The sequence below is a fragment of the Hyperolius riggenbachi genome, chromosome 5 (genome assembly GCF_040937935.1).
Source record: "Hyperolius riggenbachi isolate aHypRig1 chromosome 5, aHypRig1.pri, whole genome shotgun sequence".
NCBI lineage: Eukaryota > Metazoa > Chordata > Amphibia > Anura > Hyperoliidae > Hyperolius > Hyperolius riggenbachi.
The window spans coordinates 84609255-84627314 of NC_090650.1; the positions used below are offsets into that span (position 1 = coordinate 84609255).

Sequence of the window (18060 nt, forward strand, 5' to 3'; positions counted from 1 at the left end):
CTAGAATCCGGTACTCTGCAGAATGGAGAAGCTTTATCATGATCATTATTACAAGAACTAGTGACTTAGCCAGTTTAAAAATGGGCTAGGTCTGTCACTAATACCGCCGCGCGCTGCGCACCCCGCTGCGCACACAAACACCCGCCCCTTCTAGCCCCGTCCCCCTCCGGCTCTCCGCAGTTTCTCTACGACAGTCCCTGCACATGCGCAGTGCAAAACAGCACTGACACAGGGAAGGACGCAGGGACACTAGGGTTTTATTATATAGGATGACAGGACATTGGGATACAGATGGATTCTCCCAGCCCTCGCAGGGAAGACGCCAAGCAGTTGGTAGAGACGGCATCCCAGATAACAGCTGTGCAGAGGAATGCAGCACATGTGCTTAAGTGTGCACTATATATAATATATTTACCCTGCAAACTGCACTGCCAACTAAGCAACACACGCCACATAACAAAATACTTGAGAGGAAGTTACAATGTAAACCAGTATCTAAGAATACCTGTTATCTGCCAAGCCATTCACAAAGAGCATACCGGCACTGAGACATTTTCATCAGTGACTGGCTGAATAGGTCAGGCTAGTTACAAACTGGCTGGTCACAAACTGGTCACATAGCTGATTCACAGAGCAAGCAGGAATCACTAAATATACAAGCTTAGCAGCCCACAACAACAGCCAGGCAATCTGTATTTTTTTTAAAGTGGGATAAAACTCTGACAAAACATTCAATAAAAATGTGTTTTCCTACTATGTATTACCATATTTGCTTTTGCACACAAGTAATATTGTCTGTTTACAAATTCCCAAAGTACAGTTTATCTGCTCTGAAAGCTGCCATTGCATTTTATTCCACACCTGGTATATTTATACATTAAAATCTATCTAGTGATCACTTCGCAGCTATTTCTGGTCCTCAGCTCAGTACAGCTCAGTTTAAGCAGTCAGCAAAATGCTTACTAAATGTATCTGACAGAGGAATGTAAACAAAATACAATGTTAACACATCTTTGGATGCGGCCATAAGCTTTCCAAAGAAGCAAGGAGCTTTCCACTGAAGAGAAAAGTGCTGTGTTTAACTGTTTGAATGCTGTTCTGCTACAATTTTTGTGGTAATAGATTTTATGCTGTAAATAATATTTTAGAACACAGAAGAAATGCTGAGTTTCATACCACTTAAATGTCAGCCTTGTATTCTGTTCACTTTGCTTCAATGCCCTGAATTTCAGGAGCCTCTGCAGGTATAGAAGTGTTTAGTAAGGCATGGCTGGGGGCTAACAGCTTAGCAACCATCAGGGGCATTACATAAAGACTGCCAGCCGAGCGCCCCTACAAAACTTTCTCCACTCTAACTCCCCCCCCCCCCTTCCTCCATCACAGTGTATTAGTGTGCCTTCTCAGCCAGCTTCTCAAGGAAAATTCACTACAATGGACTCCTGAAATGATGGTGGGTCCTAAATGTAGTAAACGTTTATTACTGCCATAAATCCTGTATAACTCCCACTGAGGCACCTTATCCCCCCACTAACCTGCCTGGCGTTCTATTAAGATCGCCAGGCAGGCTGCGGGAGGGTTTTTTTTTAATAAAAAAAAAACTATTTCATGCAGCCAACTGAAAGTTGGCTGCATGAAAGCCCACTAGAGGGCGCTCCGGAGGCGTTCTTCCGATCGCCTCCGGCGCCCAGAATAAACAAGGAAGGCCGCAATGAGCGGCCTTCCTTGTTTTGCTTACATCGTCGCCATAGCGACGAGCGGAGTGACGTCATCGACGTCAGCCGACGTCCTGACGTCAGCCGCCTCCGATCCAGCCCTTAGCGCTGGCCGGAACTTTTTGTTCCGGCTACGCTGGGCTCAGGCGGCTGGGGGGACCCTCTTTCGCCGCTGCTCGCGGCGGATCGCCGCAGAGCGGCGGCGATCAGGCAGCACACGCGGCTGGCAAAGTGCCGGCTGCGTGTGCTGCTTTTTATTTGAGCCAAATCGGCCCAGCAGGGCCTGAGCGGCAGGCTCCGGCGGTACTGGACGAGCTGAGCTCGTCCAGACCGCCCAGCAGGTTAACAAAATAATGGTCTGCCCTGATTAATGTTCAATAAGGCTACTGTATGCCCGCTCCATAAAACAACTTCCATAGCTGGGATTGTCATTGTCACCCGCAAAAAGATATTCAGCTATTCTGTTTTCACAAACCACTATAAAAGAAAGAGAAAAAAAATCCAGAAGGAAAAAAGATTCTGACACTGCTTGCACCAAAAGCAATGCAGAAAGCTAGAAGTAATAATAATGGAGATACCTCTGGGTCAATCCTAATCCCAGGTCTGTGAGCATGGAGTAAACAAGGATCCTTATCTTAGCTAACAACCTCTAACCCCATTTAGATGATCTGTTTGAATTAAGGCATCTTAATGACATGTATTTATGCTTGAAAAAAATCTGTTTTCCCTTTTGATGTTGCATGTATATAGCTGTCTGTACCACCAGCCTGCAAACTAACAGGATATAAGCCCAACGAAGTCTGCAAGGCCGAAAGCTTGCTTATTTTTATTCATTTTTAGTTAGCCAATAAATGGTATCATCCTGACTTAAAACGTCTTAATAATAATGGATAGGACTACAAGTCACTGATGACACTATAATAATCAAAATAGATACAGGTAACCTCAATAGTAAGTGCAGAAGAACATAACTCATAACAAAATAATAACGACTTACCCATTTTTAATATTCTATCAAGACCGCATTCCAGTTGGTATCTGTTTGGCAGCACACACGCAATCTGTAACACAGTAGAGAACACCAATTACTTGACTGAAAACATTTTTTTTTGTTTAAACATTGTTATTGGTTTTATCAGTTCAAGGAGTTAAATAAACTGTATTCGCACACTTAATTCACACATTTTTTAAAGGGTTTTGTCTGCCAAAAGCTGACATCTGATTGGTCTATGGATTACAGCAAATCATAGTTATGGTATTTACATTCATACACTTATTTTATAAAGCAGTTTTAAAGGACAACTGTAGTGAGAAGAATATGGAGGCTGTCATATTTATTTCATTTTAAACAATACCATTTGCCTGGCTGCCCTGCTGATCTATGTGGCTGCAGGAGTGTCTGAATCACATTAGGAACAAGCATGCAGATAATCTTGTCAGATCTGACAATAATGTCAGAAACACCTAAACTGCTGTATGCTTGTTCAGGGTCTGTAGCTAAAGGTATTAGAGGCAGAGCATCAGCAGGATTGCCAAGTCACTAGTTTTGCTTAAAATGATATAAATATGGCAGCCTTCATACCCCTCTCACTTCAGTTGTCATTTAAAGAGGCACCATAGTGACATAAGGTAGAATGCAATAAATTATTCAGGATACCCACTTTTATGTTAAATATGCTGACTTCAGCATCATAAACACTTCCTATAGCTATATACTGTATTGCTATATATTGGTATGTAGTCCCGCCCTCCACTGAGGATTAGCCTAGGCTGTTTATTATGTATAATCCCCCCCCCCCATTCTCAGTAAATGAACATTCTGCAGAGATCCCCTGCCAGATGTTTCCGCCAATAATAAATATCAGACAGTAAATCAGCTGGGAGAGGAAATTTTACAATAGACAAACACTGACTAAATAATTTATAAAAAAAATCAGTTTTAATCATTATTTTGATTTTAGTTCCTCAATAACTCAGTGATAATACAACTCTCTGCTGCCTTTTCTGGTCTTGCAATGATGAGAGGTCCTGACATCTTATTCCGTCGATGTTCCCAAGTGACTTGTTTTTTTTTTTTTTTTTTTTCTCATCTCTGCCTCTCCAACTTGCCTGAAGGAACCAAAATGCAGCTCAGGTCCAGATATACACCATGCAGCAGTTCACAAGCACATTGTGGGCTTGTTCCTCATACAGTTTGTATGTGCTTGTCCTTAGGCATAGATAACTGACTGAGAACCGGCTCATAAATAGTTACTCTGGGGACTGTAATAGATGCAATTAAGCGGTGTCAACTCACACTTGTAGAATTGTATAATGCATCTATAATAATAACAACGCCATCTACCTTTGGAGTATACCAATAAATATCCCCCTTTTTTGAATACACAGTTGTTGTGCCTGCTTGCGGGAGGTAAGTCCACCACTGCCTCCTAAGCAATTTTTAAAACTTTTAAATACTGTTTTTATTCTTCTGGCGCCTCTGTTCTCAAATATAACACGTCTTATATCCACCTTTGGTGGAGGGGGATACCCCTTCTTATTTTCTAGTCTACAGAGAGCGACTTCTTAATCCTGAGTGAGGACAGGCTAATCTCCTCACCTGCTTATACAGTGGTTGCCTGGAGGTAACCCTGGTTTGTGAGTATCTAATTTATACTCGTTCCATCATCCTTTTGCCTTAACATACTACACCATATTGGGCTCTCAGTTCTTCTTCTTTTTCAATGCATCTATAATGCTGATTGCTGAATATAAATGGACATATTGGCACCCAGGACCGGGACAAGGACCTCCAGCACTAGAGGCGGAGAACCCAAAGTGCAAACCCCCTGAACTGTGCCGCTCAAGTACAGGTAGCAACCGTGCCCCTGGTATTGTCTCCCTCCACAGTACAATAGCCAGCTGTGCCCCTATAGTGTAGTAGGCAGACCCCCTCTCTACAATAGTAAGATGTGTTTCCATACTGTATTAGACACACACTCTGCAGGAGAAGAATAAATGTCGACCCCCTCTCTGCACCTTTAAAGTCGTGCGCCCAGAGGCTGGAGCCTCTCCAGCCTCTGCCTCGGCCCGTCTCTGTTGTCACCCACATCTCTAAAAAATAGAGATCATTCATGAGCAAAGTATGGTGGATTAGTGCCCTAATGGGTCAAAACCTTTTCTACTAGCCAAGAGAGATTAGCTTAAAGTGGTCATACCGTTATAGATGGCCAACAGATTTGATCATCAGATAGGTCCCTCTCAGATCAAATCTGATCTGAAATGGATCTATTACTGCAATACACTAAACAGATTTTTAACAGATTGCAGCATATGAAAAATCATTGTTGTATGCAGTGCACCTCTATGGGCTGTCGATCTGATTGATCAATTTCACATAATATTATTATTATTATTGATTTATAAAGCGCCAACATATTCCGTGGCGCTGTACAAAGTAATATCTGGAGAGATGGACTGATTCAACTGATTTCAGAAAAAAAATATCAATGAGACATCTGATGGATCGGGCCGGCTGCAGAATCGATTTCTAGCAGATTGGATCAGAGTGTATAGCCACCTTAAAAGTGTGAGCTGCACTTCTCTTTTAAAATCAGTGTCATTCTTCTTGAGTTACGGCCACTTGTTGACAAACTGTATCAGGCCATGTTGCTCCTTTTCCTAATAACACTTGAAAAAGCTAATAATAACGTTTCCTTTTTAATGAAACGCTGATTTGCTTACAGGGCTTATGACAGCTAGAAGACTTTACCACGTCTTATCTGGAAAAGTACAGAGTAGTTTGCTTGGAAAAGCGCAGGAATACCAGGGAAATATGTGTTGGTTCATGGCGTGAATGATCCTTACTATAAGCCAGAAGCGATGGAGTCAGACAACGTAGGCTTTCAGTACTTAGCCATTCTGCTCACTCATACTAGCAGCTTCCACAAAGCTAAACCCCAACTAAATCCAAAACTGGACAAGGCAAAGTCTTAAAGCAACCATGCCAATTAGTGTCATTTACAAAAACTACCTTAGGAAATGGACCTTTCAAGTCCAAAGAATCTTCATATTTAACGGAACCCTCCAGTTAAATATGAAAACAATGAAGCTCCTTCTAGCAGCAGTGTATGGATTGATTCTGTGCAGGCACAAGTTCCAAAACCACTTGAGCAGGTATGTGGAGTTGGTACATAGATCATCCGACCCCTCAAGCTCAACTGCAACTCCTTAGTCTAATACTTGCCAGGGCTGTGGAGTTGGTACAAAAATCATTTTATCCCAGTTCAGTGAAGTAGAGGATACAGTGCAGCATATCTTTTGTCACAAGGTCCTGCTTATCTTCCATACATATTTCACTGTGGATGAGAATGGCAGGCCGGTGGCTAAACCTTTACTATTGTAATGCTGGGATTCCGGAAAATGCAACGGGGCATCTATCATTTTTCCTGCTTTGAGGGCTCCAGGGTTACAACTGACAGAGCCATGAATGTTAAAAGGAATAGAATATTGAAGCCACATTTACCATGTGGAGGGTTTGCAAGAATGACATCATATCTAGGATGGGTACCTCAATCCCCCCCCCCCCCCCCCCCCAACCCAAACACATCCTCTTTGCTAGTGCACACTTGAATGTGTTTTTCCCATGCAGATACAAATAGACAGCAGTGAAGCACTGCACGCATTTTCTCTATCAATTACATTAGCTTCTGTGATAAATCGAGCATGTTTTTCACACATACAGACACACGTGGTGTGCAGAAAATGCATACAGAAAAAAAACACATAGAAAGTTGACAGACAGGTGTACTCCCAGGCCAGCCTCAGCTTATTACACTCACTCTGTCCAACTCTAATGGAGCAGAATGGGCTTTGCAGCCTTATCCAGCATCACTACAGATTCCTTTGTATGATTCCTTCTCAGTGGCTGAGCAGATGCAGTCATTAGAACTATTGTGCAGAGAGCTGAACGTTTTTTTCTCTACATGCGCTTAGTTATCAGTCTCTCAGGACAGTGAAAGAAACGTATCCCCCCCCCACAGGGCCCCCGGTGGCTTCTGGGCCCCCCCATGGCTGCATCCCTTTCAGGGCCTATTGTTACGCCCTGTGTTTCTCTAAAGCCTGACTGGATTAGCTGCATACTTGTGTCAGGTGTGTGATTCAGACACTACTGCAGCCAAAGAAATCAGCAGTATAGCCATGCAACTTGTACTGTTTAAAGGGAAATAAATAAGGCAGCCCCCATATGCTTCTCACTTCAGGTGTCCTTTAAAGGACATCCGAGGTGAAAAGAAAAATGATAAGATAAACAGTTGTATCTATCCTCCTTCTCCAAAAAATGACTTTTTATAGTTATCCCATAGTTTTATTTTATACTTAAATCTAAATTTTAAGTTCTTACTGTTTCATTGTCTATGCTCAATGACACATTCATTTAAGTATGCCAGAGCTAAAATCTATGAACTATTGCCCCTTTTCATTTACTTTCTGCTCTCAGAAGCCATTTTCTGCCAGGAAAATGTTTCATGGCTGTAATTCCTTATCAGTGAGGGCTATGCTATAGTCTGACCCAGTCCGACCCACGCAGAAACTGCCACTTGCATACCTGATTTTTTAACTATTTCAGGCAGAGAAAATAAAAAAAGGAACATAGCCTAGTTATCTGTGTGCTTGGCACTATACATACAAATGTCTATCTCATCATGTCACATGTCACCTTGGGTGTCCTTTAAGAGCCCTGCTACTCATATTGCAGGATGCAGTGTTGTCTCGAGGGGTATAAGGTCACTTGAGAGGGATGCTGCAGGGGTAGTTTCAGTCCTGACAGCTCCACTTAAAAAGATGATTTTTAAACCTTCATTATGAAATTCAACAGAATGTACCAAGTTAATTTGTTTTCATTTATTTTCTAAATTTATACATTGCTGAAGTATTGCACAGCTGTGTACAGAATAAATACATACTTCCCCATGTGTATTTTCCTGAATGATTATTATTATAATTTATATAGTGCCAACGTCTTCCGCAATGCTGTACATTATATTGTCTTGTCACTTTTCTGTCCCTCAGAGGGGCACACAATCTAATCCCTACCATAGTCATATGTCTATATTGTAGTCTAGGGCCAATTTAGGTGGAAGCCAATTAACTTTTCTGTATTTTTTGGGGATGTGAGAGGAAACCATAGAGCCTGGAGGAAACCCACAAACTCTGTGCAAATAGTACCCTGGCTGGGATATGAACCAGGGACTCAGCACTGTAAGGCAAGGGTGCTCACCACTACGCCACCATGCTGCCCAGTGAAAGATGAAATCTGGTAGGCCATTCTAGAAAACAGTCTTACATTCTGCTCCATTCCCATGCAGTGCAGGCTGAGAAACTAGAATCCTGCACAGTTTTTCTACATGGCTAGTGCTGCTATAATTCAATTTAACGTTCATAAAAACAGCTGATTAACATAATCAAATTTACACAAATGCATATAGTTAAAAACATTACTAATCTGGATGAAACCTAAGCTTCTAAAGCAATCTTCTGCTCTTCAGTGGCCGAGGACTCATTGAGTGCACAGACTGCCCAATGTCCTCTCCCTCTCCAGAGAGTCAGCGGTACAGCACAGACAAGCTGCTAATTGGTGCCAGAGGCAGTGACATCATTTGTGCAGACTGGACACACAAGGGAAAACAAAGTAATAAAGTTTTATTGAGGGGCACACAACAAGTGCTGGCCACACACACTATGGGATCTGTCAATATAACGTCTCTCCTTAGCGGATTTGCCCCATGTCTAAATTGTATGTGTAAAAATAAATAAATACTGTAGCAGATAAATAGCATACTAGTTAACAATTGCATCTCATGGATTTATGTTTTGCTTGCAGGAATTTAATCTAAGATATACTCAAACCACAAGGACAGTATTACATCACTGACACATGGGGCACCAACCAGCTCACCGTTCACTGAACCGAAAGTAACACTATGGGCTTGATTTACAAAAGCGTGCTAAGTGTTAGCATGCCTGTGAAAAGGCCCTTAGCACGCTTAAGGAGCTTTAGGTCGCGCTAAGCTTTGTGCGCTAAGTTAGCGCGCTCAAAGTTTAAGCGGCACTTGCACCGAAAACGGTGCACTGGGTGCGCCTATAACATCGCACCTGGTGCGCCCAAATAGTTTCGGACGCACCCGATGTGACGTTATAGGCACACCCAGTACAGGGCAGCCTGTGTCTGCACTCTCCTCCTTACTGCTGTATGTGTGCTTGTGGTATCTCCGGCCTTCATTGCAGCCTGTGCTACAGCAGTGAATACAACGACACAGGCTGCAATAAAAAACAGAAATCCCGCTACACCAGTGTTTCTCAACAGGGATGCTCAAATCCGAACTTTGGATGAATCCGGATAGTTGGTATCCGGATTTCATCCTGTTAATTGCAATCACCTGTGCGGGCTGGGCGGGGGGTCAATCTTACCTCTCTGACGTCTTCTTAGGTCGTCACTCGGCGCCTCCTACATTGCGGTCCAGGCGGCGGTCACGTGATTACAAACACTTCCTCCTTCTGGGTTGAAGGAAGAAGTGTTTGTACTCACATGACGCGCGTGGACCGCATCGTAGGAGGCGCCGAGGGACGTCAGAGAGGTAAGATTGACCCCCCGCCCAGCCCGCACAGGTGATTGTAATTAACAGGATGAAATTCGGATATCAACTATCCGGATTCATCCAAAGTTCGGATTTGAGCATCCCTATTTCTCAAACCTGTCCTCGTGACTCCCCAACGGTGCATGTTTTGCAGGCAGCCTCACCCATGCACAGGTGGGATAATTAGCGTCTCAGCTAGGTGGATTCCATGTGCATGGTACACTAATTACCCCACCTGTGCATAAGTGAGGTTGCCTGCAAAACATGCACTGTTGGAGAGTCACGAGGACAGGTTTGAGAAACACTGCGCTACATAGATGATTCGATAAAAGTCCAATCTTTATTGCAGCACCTATGGGCACACAACAAAACAGCTCAAGAGTATTGGAGCAGCCATAGCTCCTTAGTCATAGCTAACATACAAATGACTGTAGACATGTTATATAGGCAGGTGAAACCCGCCCACAATAGGTATTACACCTGTCTTAAAGGAGAATCACATACAAGTAAAAAAAATGACAAAAGTCATTACATAAGTAGATAAAATCTCTCCATACATGCTGTGCAGGGCCAGCGCTACCATAGAGGCAAAGGGGGCAACTGCCCCAGGGCCCTGACCTCTGCTGAGGCCCCGCAGCGCCGACCCAGGCTGCCTGCTCCCCCCACTCACACTGCTCCCCTGAAAAGTATATTAGTAGCAATAATTACTTCAGTCCCAGCGTGTGAGCGCGCAGGCAGCGGCTGCACTTTGAGGCACGCTGTCTTTCTCTCACTCTATGATCCGGCGCGTGTTTACACATGACGCGCTGGGTGCTCACACGCCGATGTAATGACAGATGGTTCCACAGAGAGTTTAATGTGTGCATTAAACACTAAGTGAACACCTGACATATCTGGCTAGCAAATTTGGCCTTATTGGCTATTCATGAGGCAATGGCTGCTCATGCAAATATGCATTTGCCTTCGCATGCTAAATCATGCAGGGTCAAAAACCAATGCCGCAAAGCGGTTGCCCTGCGGGAATTAGTTCATGCTACATTAGCACTATCCAGGGGCGCCACGGGGAGCCTCCCCGTGGCGCCCCTGGATAGTGCTAATGTAGCATGAACTAATTCCCGCAGGGCAACCGCTTTGCGGCATTGGTTTTTGACCCTGCTTGATTTGGCATGCAAAAGCATATTTGCATGAGCATTGCCTCATGAATAGCCAATAAGGCCAAATTTGCTAGCCAGATATGTCAGGTGTTCACTTGGTGTTTAATGCACACATTACACTCTCTGTGAAAGCGTAATGACAGATGGGACTGAGGTAATTATTGCTACTAATATACCTTCAGGGCTCCGGGGAGCAGAGGGATAATGTCGGGGGTGGGGGGTGCTGCACAGGGGGGCCCCAACCCTGCAGTTTGAGAAAGAGAGTGCAGCAATATATAGAGCAGCAACAGTACCAAAGTGCCTTGTTTTGGGCTGATAAGGTAGCATCATTGTCACATGCACCTGTACTTGACCTGAGGAAGCGGTTTGAGCCGTGAAACGTGTTGTCTATAGTGCAAATAAAACTTCCGAACTCTCTACCTAGTGGAGTCTCTTTATACAAAGTGAACAACGAACACAATACAAGGGCGCCTCCTATCCTCCTCGTAATACGACGTTTTATCACCCCGTTAGTGGGGTCCTTCACAACTATCCAGAAGTGAAGTTTTTATCTAAAGAAGCAGCGACCAACCATTCTAAAGACTGAGTGGGGACGGGACTTCCCCACATGCTTGTACGAGTGGTTGCCTTTGTAGCAACCCACACTTGTGAGTATAATTTACTCTTACCTTTATTTCAGTTACCTGAAGATAATACACCATAAGGGCTCCTGGTACCCCTGCGTTTTTTTTCTTTTCTTTTCCTTTCTCTTCTTTACTGTACTAGTTACAGCCTTCAGAGACAGGAGAGTGGTGCAAACGGTGAGAGTGACGGTCCATGCGGAGTGATGTTTGTGAGCCCTGTTTTTGTACCAGAAAGTCTCTGGTCCTTAAAGGGAACCTTAACTGAGAGAGATATGGATGTTTCCTTTTAAACAATACCAGTTGCCTGGCAGTCCTGCTGATATCTTTGGCTGCAGCAGTGGCTGAATCACAACCCTGAAACAAGCATGCAGTTAATCCAGTATCTGATAGCGTCCTGTAGCTGTTTGCTCATACCGGTGTGCTTTTCCTGAGCATTGTAGACATGTGTATGCAGTTAATCCAGCATGCAGTTTATCCAGCACCTGCTCTGCATGCTTGTTGAGGGGCTGCAGCTAAAAGTATTAGAGACACAGGATCAGCAGGAGGGTCAGGCAACTGGTATTATTTTAAAAGGAAAAATCCATATTCTTTTCAGTTTAGGTTCCCTTTAAGGCCGGTTTCACACTGCAAACTGGCGATGCGGCTGCAGCACTGCCAAATGATGGCCTTTGGGGAATATCGCGTTACTAACCGGTACTCCCCATTGGGCCAAGCAAGAAGTGATGCGTGTTTGCGGTCTCTTCCTGCTTTTGGGGGTATGCAGAAGTGCACGGAAGCGTATTGTAAAAACACACTTCCGCACATGCGCGCCGCAGTGTTGTGACGATAATTATTTAAGAATCCCTGCGTTGCAATAGACTAACATGACTTCCGGGCAGATGCAGATCGCCGCAACTCGATGCAGAAGCCGCGCCGTAACGTAGTTCTGGACCTGTGACAAAAAAGGCTCTTTCGTCACGCCATAACGTGGCAATATGAAAGTCTCTATATGCTTTCATTGACCGGCGGTGGGGTGCGGTAAAAATACCGCACTGCACCGCTCCGGTGTGAAAGGGCCCTAGTGGACCAGAGACTGCTGGTACTTAAGTAGTTAAAGTAGTGGATCTGTAAATCGGTATTTATTATTAACCTGCCTAAAACATAGTATATTTTTGAAAATCTACACCTAATAAAATAAAACAAAAGTGAAGCCATGATGTTGCATGTCCTTTAACTATGTAAGGATAAAGACAAGAAAAACAAAGTCATAATACAAGTTATTGTGCACATCAGTCACATCAGTATTTTTGTTTAAACCTTTTTTTTTTTCTGGAAATGAAAAAAAAAAAAAGCAAAGATAATGGACTTTTTACGGGTACAGTGTGGAGGAGCAGAATGTACAGGTCGCGTGGAAATGTGCCGGAGACCAACATGTACGATCTTGTTTTCTTCTACCAGAGCCAACTGGATGCAGTAAGTTTCCCCCATCTGGTCCAGGCCTGGAATCCAGTACACAGCACAGCACTGCCAGGAACATAAGAAACGACTCTCGTGCGTGCACTTCACCGCCGAAACTCTCTCTGCTTTCCAAAGCGCCTGGACTCAATCGCATGGCAATAAAAACTAGAACAAATCTGTTTGTATTGTTTCATGCAGGCACTGGCAGGATTAACTCTTTCTAGTGAAATCCAATTCTTGTTTCTGTAGGGAAAATTATATTGCTGTTCCTCCTCCTTTACTCCAGACACTTTAACGTTGCCTATCCAGTGACCGCAGAGCTGTTACATGTTCCCCTCACTTTCTATTAGATCAACAGACAGTACATCATTTGTATGATTCATTCATAGAGTGCCAACATATTAACTAAGTCTATAGAGGGTTCAGTGTAATGTACCGACCACAGTCATATAAACACACATGCATTCTCCTTCAGTCATTATGGACGACTTAGGTAGAGGCTCATTTCACCTACTGCTTACATATTAAGTTTGTGGGTGTAAAGTGGTGGGAGGCAGGGATGGTTTTAGCTACAATGGGGCCAAAGGGCAAAAGTAACCTGGGGTCACCCTTCTCCCCAGTATAGTAGTCAGAGGTGCCCCTAATGAACCCCCCGTCCTCCCACACACAGTGATACAGAGGCAGGGGTGAGACTCAACTCTTCTGTAGCTACTCTATACTTCCTGCCTCTCACAACAAGCATTAGAGCCCAAACAGAGAAACAGGAAGTGCAGAGCAGCAACACTAAAGAGAAGACAATTGGACCTGCAACGCCTGGAACTGGAAGGAGGTGAGTGTGCGCCTGTCTCTATAATGCTACGGGGGAGGGGAAGGGAGATAATTTAGTGGGGTGGAGGCAGACACTTGCAGGCCCCTCTATATGCTAGCGCCCTGGAGCAGTTGCCCCCTTTGCTCATATGGTAGTGCCGACCATGAGGGGAGGGGTCTAAAGTGCCCTGAAGACGTTTACACAAGGTCTAAATACCAATGCCGTAATATCCATTGTGGTACTAAATCCAGAACATTAGATCTGTATTGCCTAAAGAAGGAGTTAGAGGTGGAGTATATAAGCTGGTCTCCTCAGCGTCCCATAACTATACTTCTAATTTTACACCTAAAAAATGTATGGCCGTCTCAAGAAAAATTCAAACTCCCCCACTGCTGCCTGTGGAGCAGCCTTCAGAACAAAACCTAACACACATGTACAAATTCTGTAACTCAAAACACTCTTTACACTCATCTGCCTGATGATCCAATAATTGGTCCATCTTCTTTCTTATAACTTCACCGGGATGGTGTGGACGCCATACTATCATCTCCCTGCCAGGTGTGCACATCACTCCCCTTATGTGCACCTGGAGGGGGTGTGGAGCAATAGCATGAAAGACAGTGCTGTTTCATACCTACACAGCTGTAGCGTGTTGCCATGACGTTCTGATCAGCCAGTGCTGTCAGTTTCACCAGCCAGATGGCACAGCCAGCCAGCCCTGCCTGTCTCACTTATTTTCCCAGTCTGTGCCGCCGGTTCTTCCTCCCAGTCCCTCCTCTTTTTCCAATCAGTCCTGCTAGTCTTTTATTCCAGTTTGATTTGCCAGTCCTTAGTTTTCCAGTCCTTCCTGAGCTTCCCACACTGCAGGCTTAGCGGCATGTCTGTACTGCACTCGGCCCTTAAAGAAAACCTGTACTGAAAAAGTTCTCCTTGGGGGTAATTACCTCAGTAGGGGGAAGCCTCTGGACCCTATTAAGGCTTTCCCCGTCCTCCTGTGTCCCACGGCAGCTACGCTGCAGCCCACGGAACGCACAGGCGACAATTTGACGGCCTGTGCAATATTTACCTTTTCTGGCTCCAGCGGGGCGCTGTTGTGGCTCTTCTGACAGAGATAGGCGGAAATAGGACTTGCGCCTGCGCAGTAGAGCGGCCCGGCGGAGATTGGTTATTTTCGCCTATCTCCGTGGAAAGAGCGGATACTGCACCTGCGCTGGAGCCAAAGAGGTAAATATTTACATCGCCGCCACTACTACTACTGCAGCCAAAGTGATCAGCAGGACTGATAAGCAACTGGTATTGTTTAAAAGGAAACACCCATATACTTCTCTCAGTTTAGGTTCCCTTTAAAAGTCCTCCTCATTCGTTTAGTTGACTCTTTGGCCCTGATTCACAAAGCAGTGATAACTCAGTTATCACGCCTAAAAGACCGGCGTGATAAGCCGTGCAAAGCTGAGTTATCACCGATTTGTGCTGCTCTTCGCGCGAAGCTCCCGCGCGCAAAGTTTTGCGCGCGTAGCGCACCGCGCTGCGCGCGCAAAGTCCCATAGGGCTCAATGGACGCTGCGCGCGAAGCACGGTACACTGCGCGTGCAGCGCGGTGCGCTACGCGCGCAAAACTTTGCGCGCGGGAGATCGCGCGAGTTTCTTCTTATCACGCCTAAACTGAGTTTAGGCGTGATAAAGGGCTTTTCACAGGCGTGCAAACACTTTGCACCGCTTTGTGAATCAAGCCCTTTGTCACCATTTGTACTTTTACGCCAGATGTGTCTGGCGATCACTGCTTCTTTCAGCTGTTGCATAGGCAAGTTCACAGCTTCACATATGCTGTTTATTCATCTTAGCCTCTGCAGTCCTCTTCTTCTTTTGGCCTCAATTTTCCAAACATCAAGAATGACGCCAAAGGATCCAGTCTTCTTACTATGTGACCAAAGTATTTGTGTTTTAATAGTAGTATTATGCCTCCTAGTAAACACTTTGGCAAGTATTGACTGGTTAGATCTTCTAGTGGTCCAAGGAACGCCTTTCAGTAGCATTTTTTACACCCACAATTCAAGAGCATCTATTTTTCTATGCATGACCTTATTTACATAGTCCATGTTTCACAGCCATATGTCACTATTGGGAAGAACATAGCTTTACCTATCCTGATCTTTGTTGTTAAAGTGACATCTTCATCCTTTAGTATCTTATGAAAAATTTCCATAGCTTTCCTTCCAAGCAAGAAGTGTCTCCTAATCGCATGGCTGCAGTCACCATCTGCAGAGATCTTCGATCCCAGGAAGATGAAATCTGTTACCATTTCTAATGTTCCCACATCTATTTGCAGATGGTTCATTGAAGCAGATGTCATGACTTTAGTTTTCTTGGTGTTAAAGGACAACTGAAGCAAGAGGGATATAGAGGCTGCCATATTTATTTCCTTTTAAGCAACATCAGTTGCCTAGCTATCCTGCTGATCAGCAGGGCTACCAGGCAACTGGTGTTTAAAAGGAAATAAATATGGCAGCCTCGGTATTCTTTTCACTTCAGCTGTCCTTTAAGCAGAGGACCTGCTTTGGCACTTTCTTGCTTGGCATTCATGATTAGTCTCTTTAATTCTTCCTTAGTTTCAGCCATTAGAGTGTTATCATTGTCATATCTCAGACTATTAATATTTCTTCCAGCTATCATCATTCCATTTAATTAAACTGCACAGTGTTAGTTTATTTACCACTTCCCCTCCCCCCACCACCAAAAATATACAACTTTTCTAAACAACTGTGCATCATTGTCTGTATTAGCAAAACTTTTCCTCATACCTCTGTAAATAGCATCAAACATGGAAAATACCCTTGTGAATATATTGATTTGTCAGTTGTTTATAAACAGCTCCCAAATACTGATGTTTGTTGCAGAAACCCTACTGATCAGATTCATTTGGTTTTTCTTGTTTGATGCTGGTAAACCTCCTCCAATGTACACAAGGTCCACCAACTCGGGTTTTGGAAAAAGCATCTGCTGTTTCTGGCAGTGGCTACAAGCTGGAAACAGAATCCTGTACTGTTCAGCAAAGCAGTGTTGCATCCTCGATGCGCCGATCTGCGGCGCCGCTGAAAGCGTACTAACTGATTTACTGGACTGCCGAAAACATATCTGAAGCCTGGAATTTGCTGAGCGGATCACAGGCTGTTTTAGCGGGGATTAAATCTGACTTGTGCAGGAAAGTTTAGCACTTAACGAGGGCCAAGGACATCAATAAGTGATTACAGTAAGAGGAAATTCTCCTTCACTTTGCTGTAAATATGTAACACGAACAAAACCGGAGGCGAGCTGTTTTTTGCTCTGAACAACTTGGCTAAAGGCTGGAAAACAATAATGTTTTTCCATAGGAAGAAAATATGGAAAAAGCAAAGGGCCAGATAGGTCTATCTTGCATGAAGTTACGATAAATGATTACATAAATACGGTACTCCTGAGTGCACTCCATGGACCTCTGCTATCACTGCAGCACTTTCAGTTTAACAGCATAGCCAGAGACTGCTGGTTTGAGTGTTCACTGAAACTGATTTACTAAGGTTTTCCTAGACTGGAGATACCCGGAGAACATAAGCAATCCTGTGGGTTTTCACATTGTTCCCTGCAGCAATTGTAATCATCAGGGCTGTGGAGTCAGTACAAAAATCATCACCAACTCCAAGTTTATGAAACCACCAACTCCAGGTGTCCAAAACTGCTCAGACTCCTCAACTCCTCAATTCAGCTCTGACTCCAAAGCCCTTGCAGGGCTATGAAGCGGATACAAAAATTATCTGACTCCCACTCCTCAGTTTATGAAACCTCCGACGTTGACTCCAGGTACCCAAAATTGCTCCGACTCCCCAACTCTGACTCCACAGCCCTGGTAATCATTTAAGGCAGGGGTGCCTATTGGGTAGATCGTGATCTACTGGTAAATCATGAAGGATTGCATGGTAGATCCGGACCGCACTGCAGTTTCCATTCTGTAACTGCAACTGCGCTCCTAAAATTGTACATAGGTAGATCATTTTGACGTGCTAATTTTTAAAGTAGCTCACAAGCCAAAAAGGTGTGGGCACCTCTGATTTAAGGCTTTTAAACCCAATACAATATTATCTGTGCGCCAGGTGATTATGACGACGTGTTTCTTGTCTGGACTCCAGACCTACCATGTACCCTTGTTGATGTCCCTTGCTGGCTGGTCGATGTCCGAGGAGTGGAACAATGGGCATGTGAGATACACTTGCAAATTTTTGCAATCTTGTACGTGCATTTCTTTTGCAATTTTCAAACTTCATTAAAGGGATTGCACCTGATACAGGCACCTGTCAAATCCCACCACAGAGAGAGCTACACTGGAGGCTACCTTGCCTCCTTTCATTGTCTGACACTGGCATTGGAGAACTGATTCACTTTAGACATTATGGGTAGTAGTGGCTGAATAGTGTAATGGTTAAGGGCTCTGCCTCTGACACAGGAGACCTGGGTTCAAATCTCAGATCTGCCTCTTCAGTAAGCTGAACCTATTCAGTAAGGAGTATTTTGGGCAAGTCTCCCTAACACTGCTACTGCCTACTGTGTGTGCTCTTGCGGCTGCCTCGCAAGCGCTTTGAGTCCGACAGGAGAAAGTTGGTATACAAATACTGGAATTATTATTGATTCATTAAGCTGCACTGCTAAAGCAGCGTGCCTTAACCACCCTGGCGTTCTATTAAG

At 44.3% G+C, this 18060-nt stretch overlaps 1 protein-coding gene across 3 annotated transcripts in view; it reads right to left on the reverse strand.

The window, feature by feature from the left end:
- The window catches only part of LOC137518287 (mitogen-activated protein kinase kinase kinase 3-like), a 200423-nt gene that overhangs the window by 132547 nt on the left and 49816 nt on the right, over positions 1-18060 (reverse strand). For all 3 annotated transcript variants that reach the window (XM_068235937.1, XM_068235936.1, XM_068235938.1), the window contains exon 2: positions 2710-2773. In XM_068235937.1, the coding sequence (XP_068092038.1) occupies positions 2710-2773 (64 nt within the window). The remainder of the gene's footprint in view (positions 1-2709; positions 2774-18060) is intronic.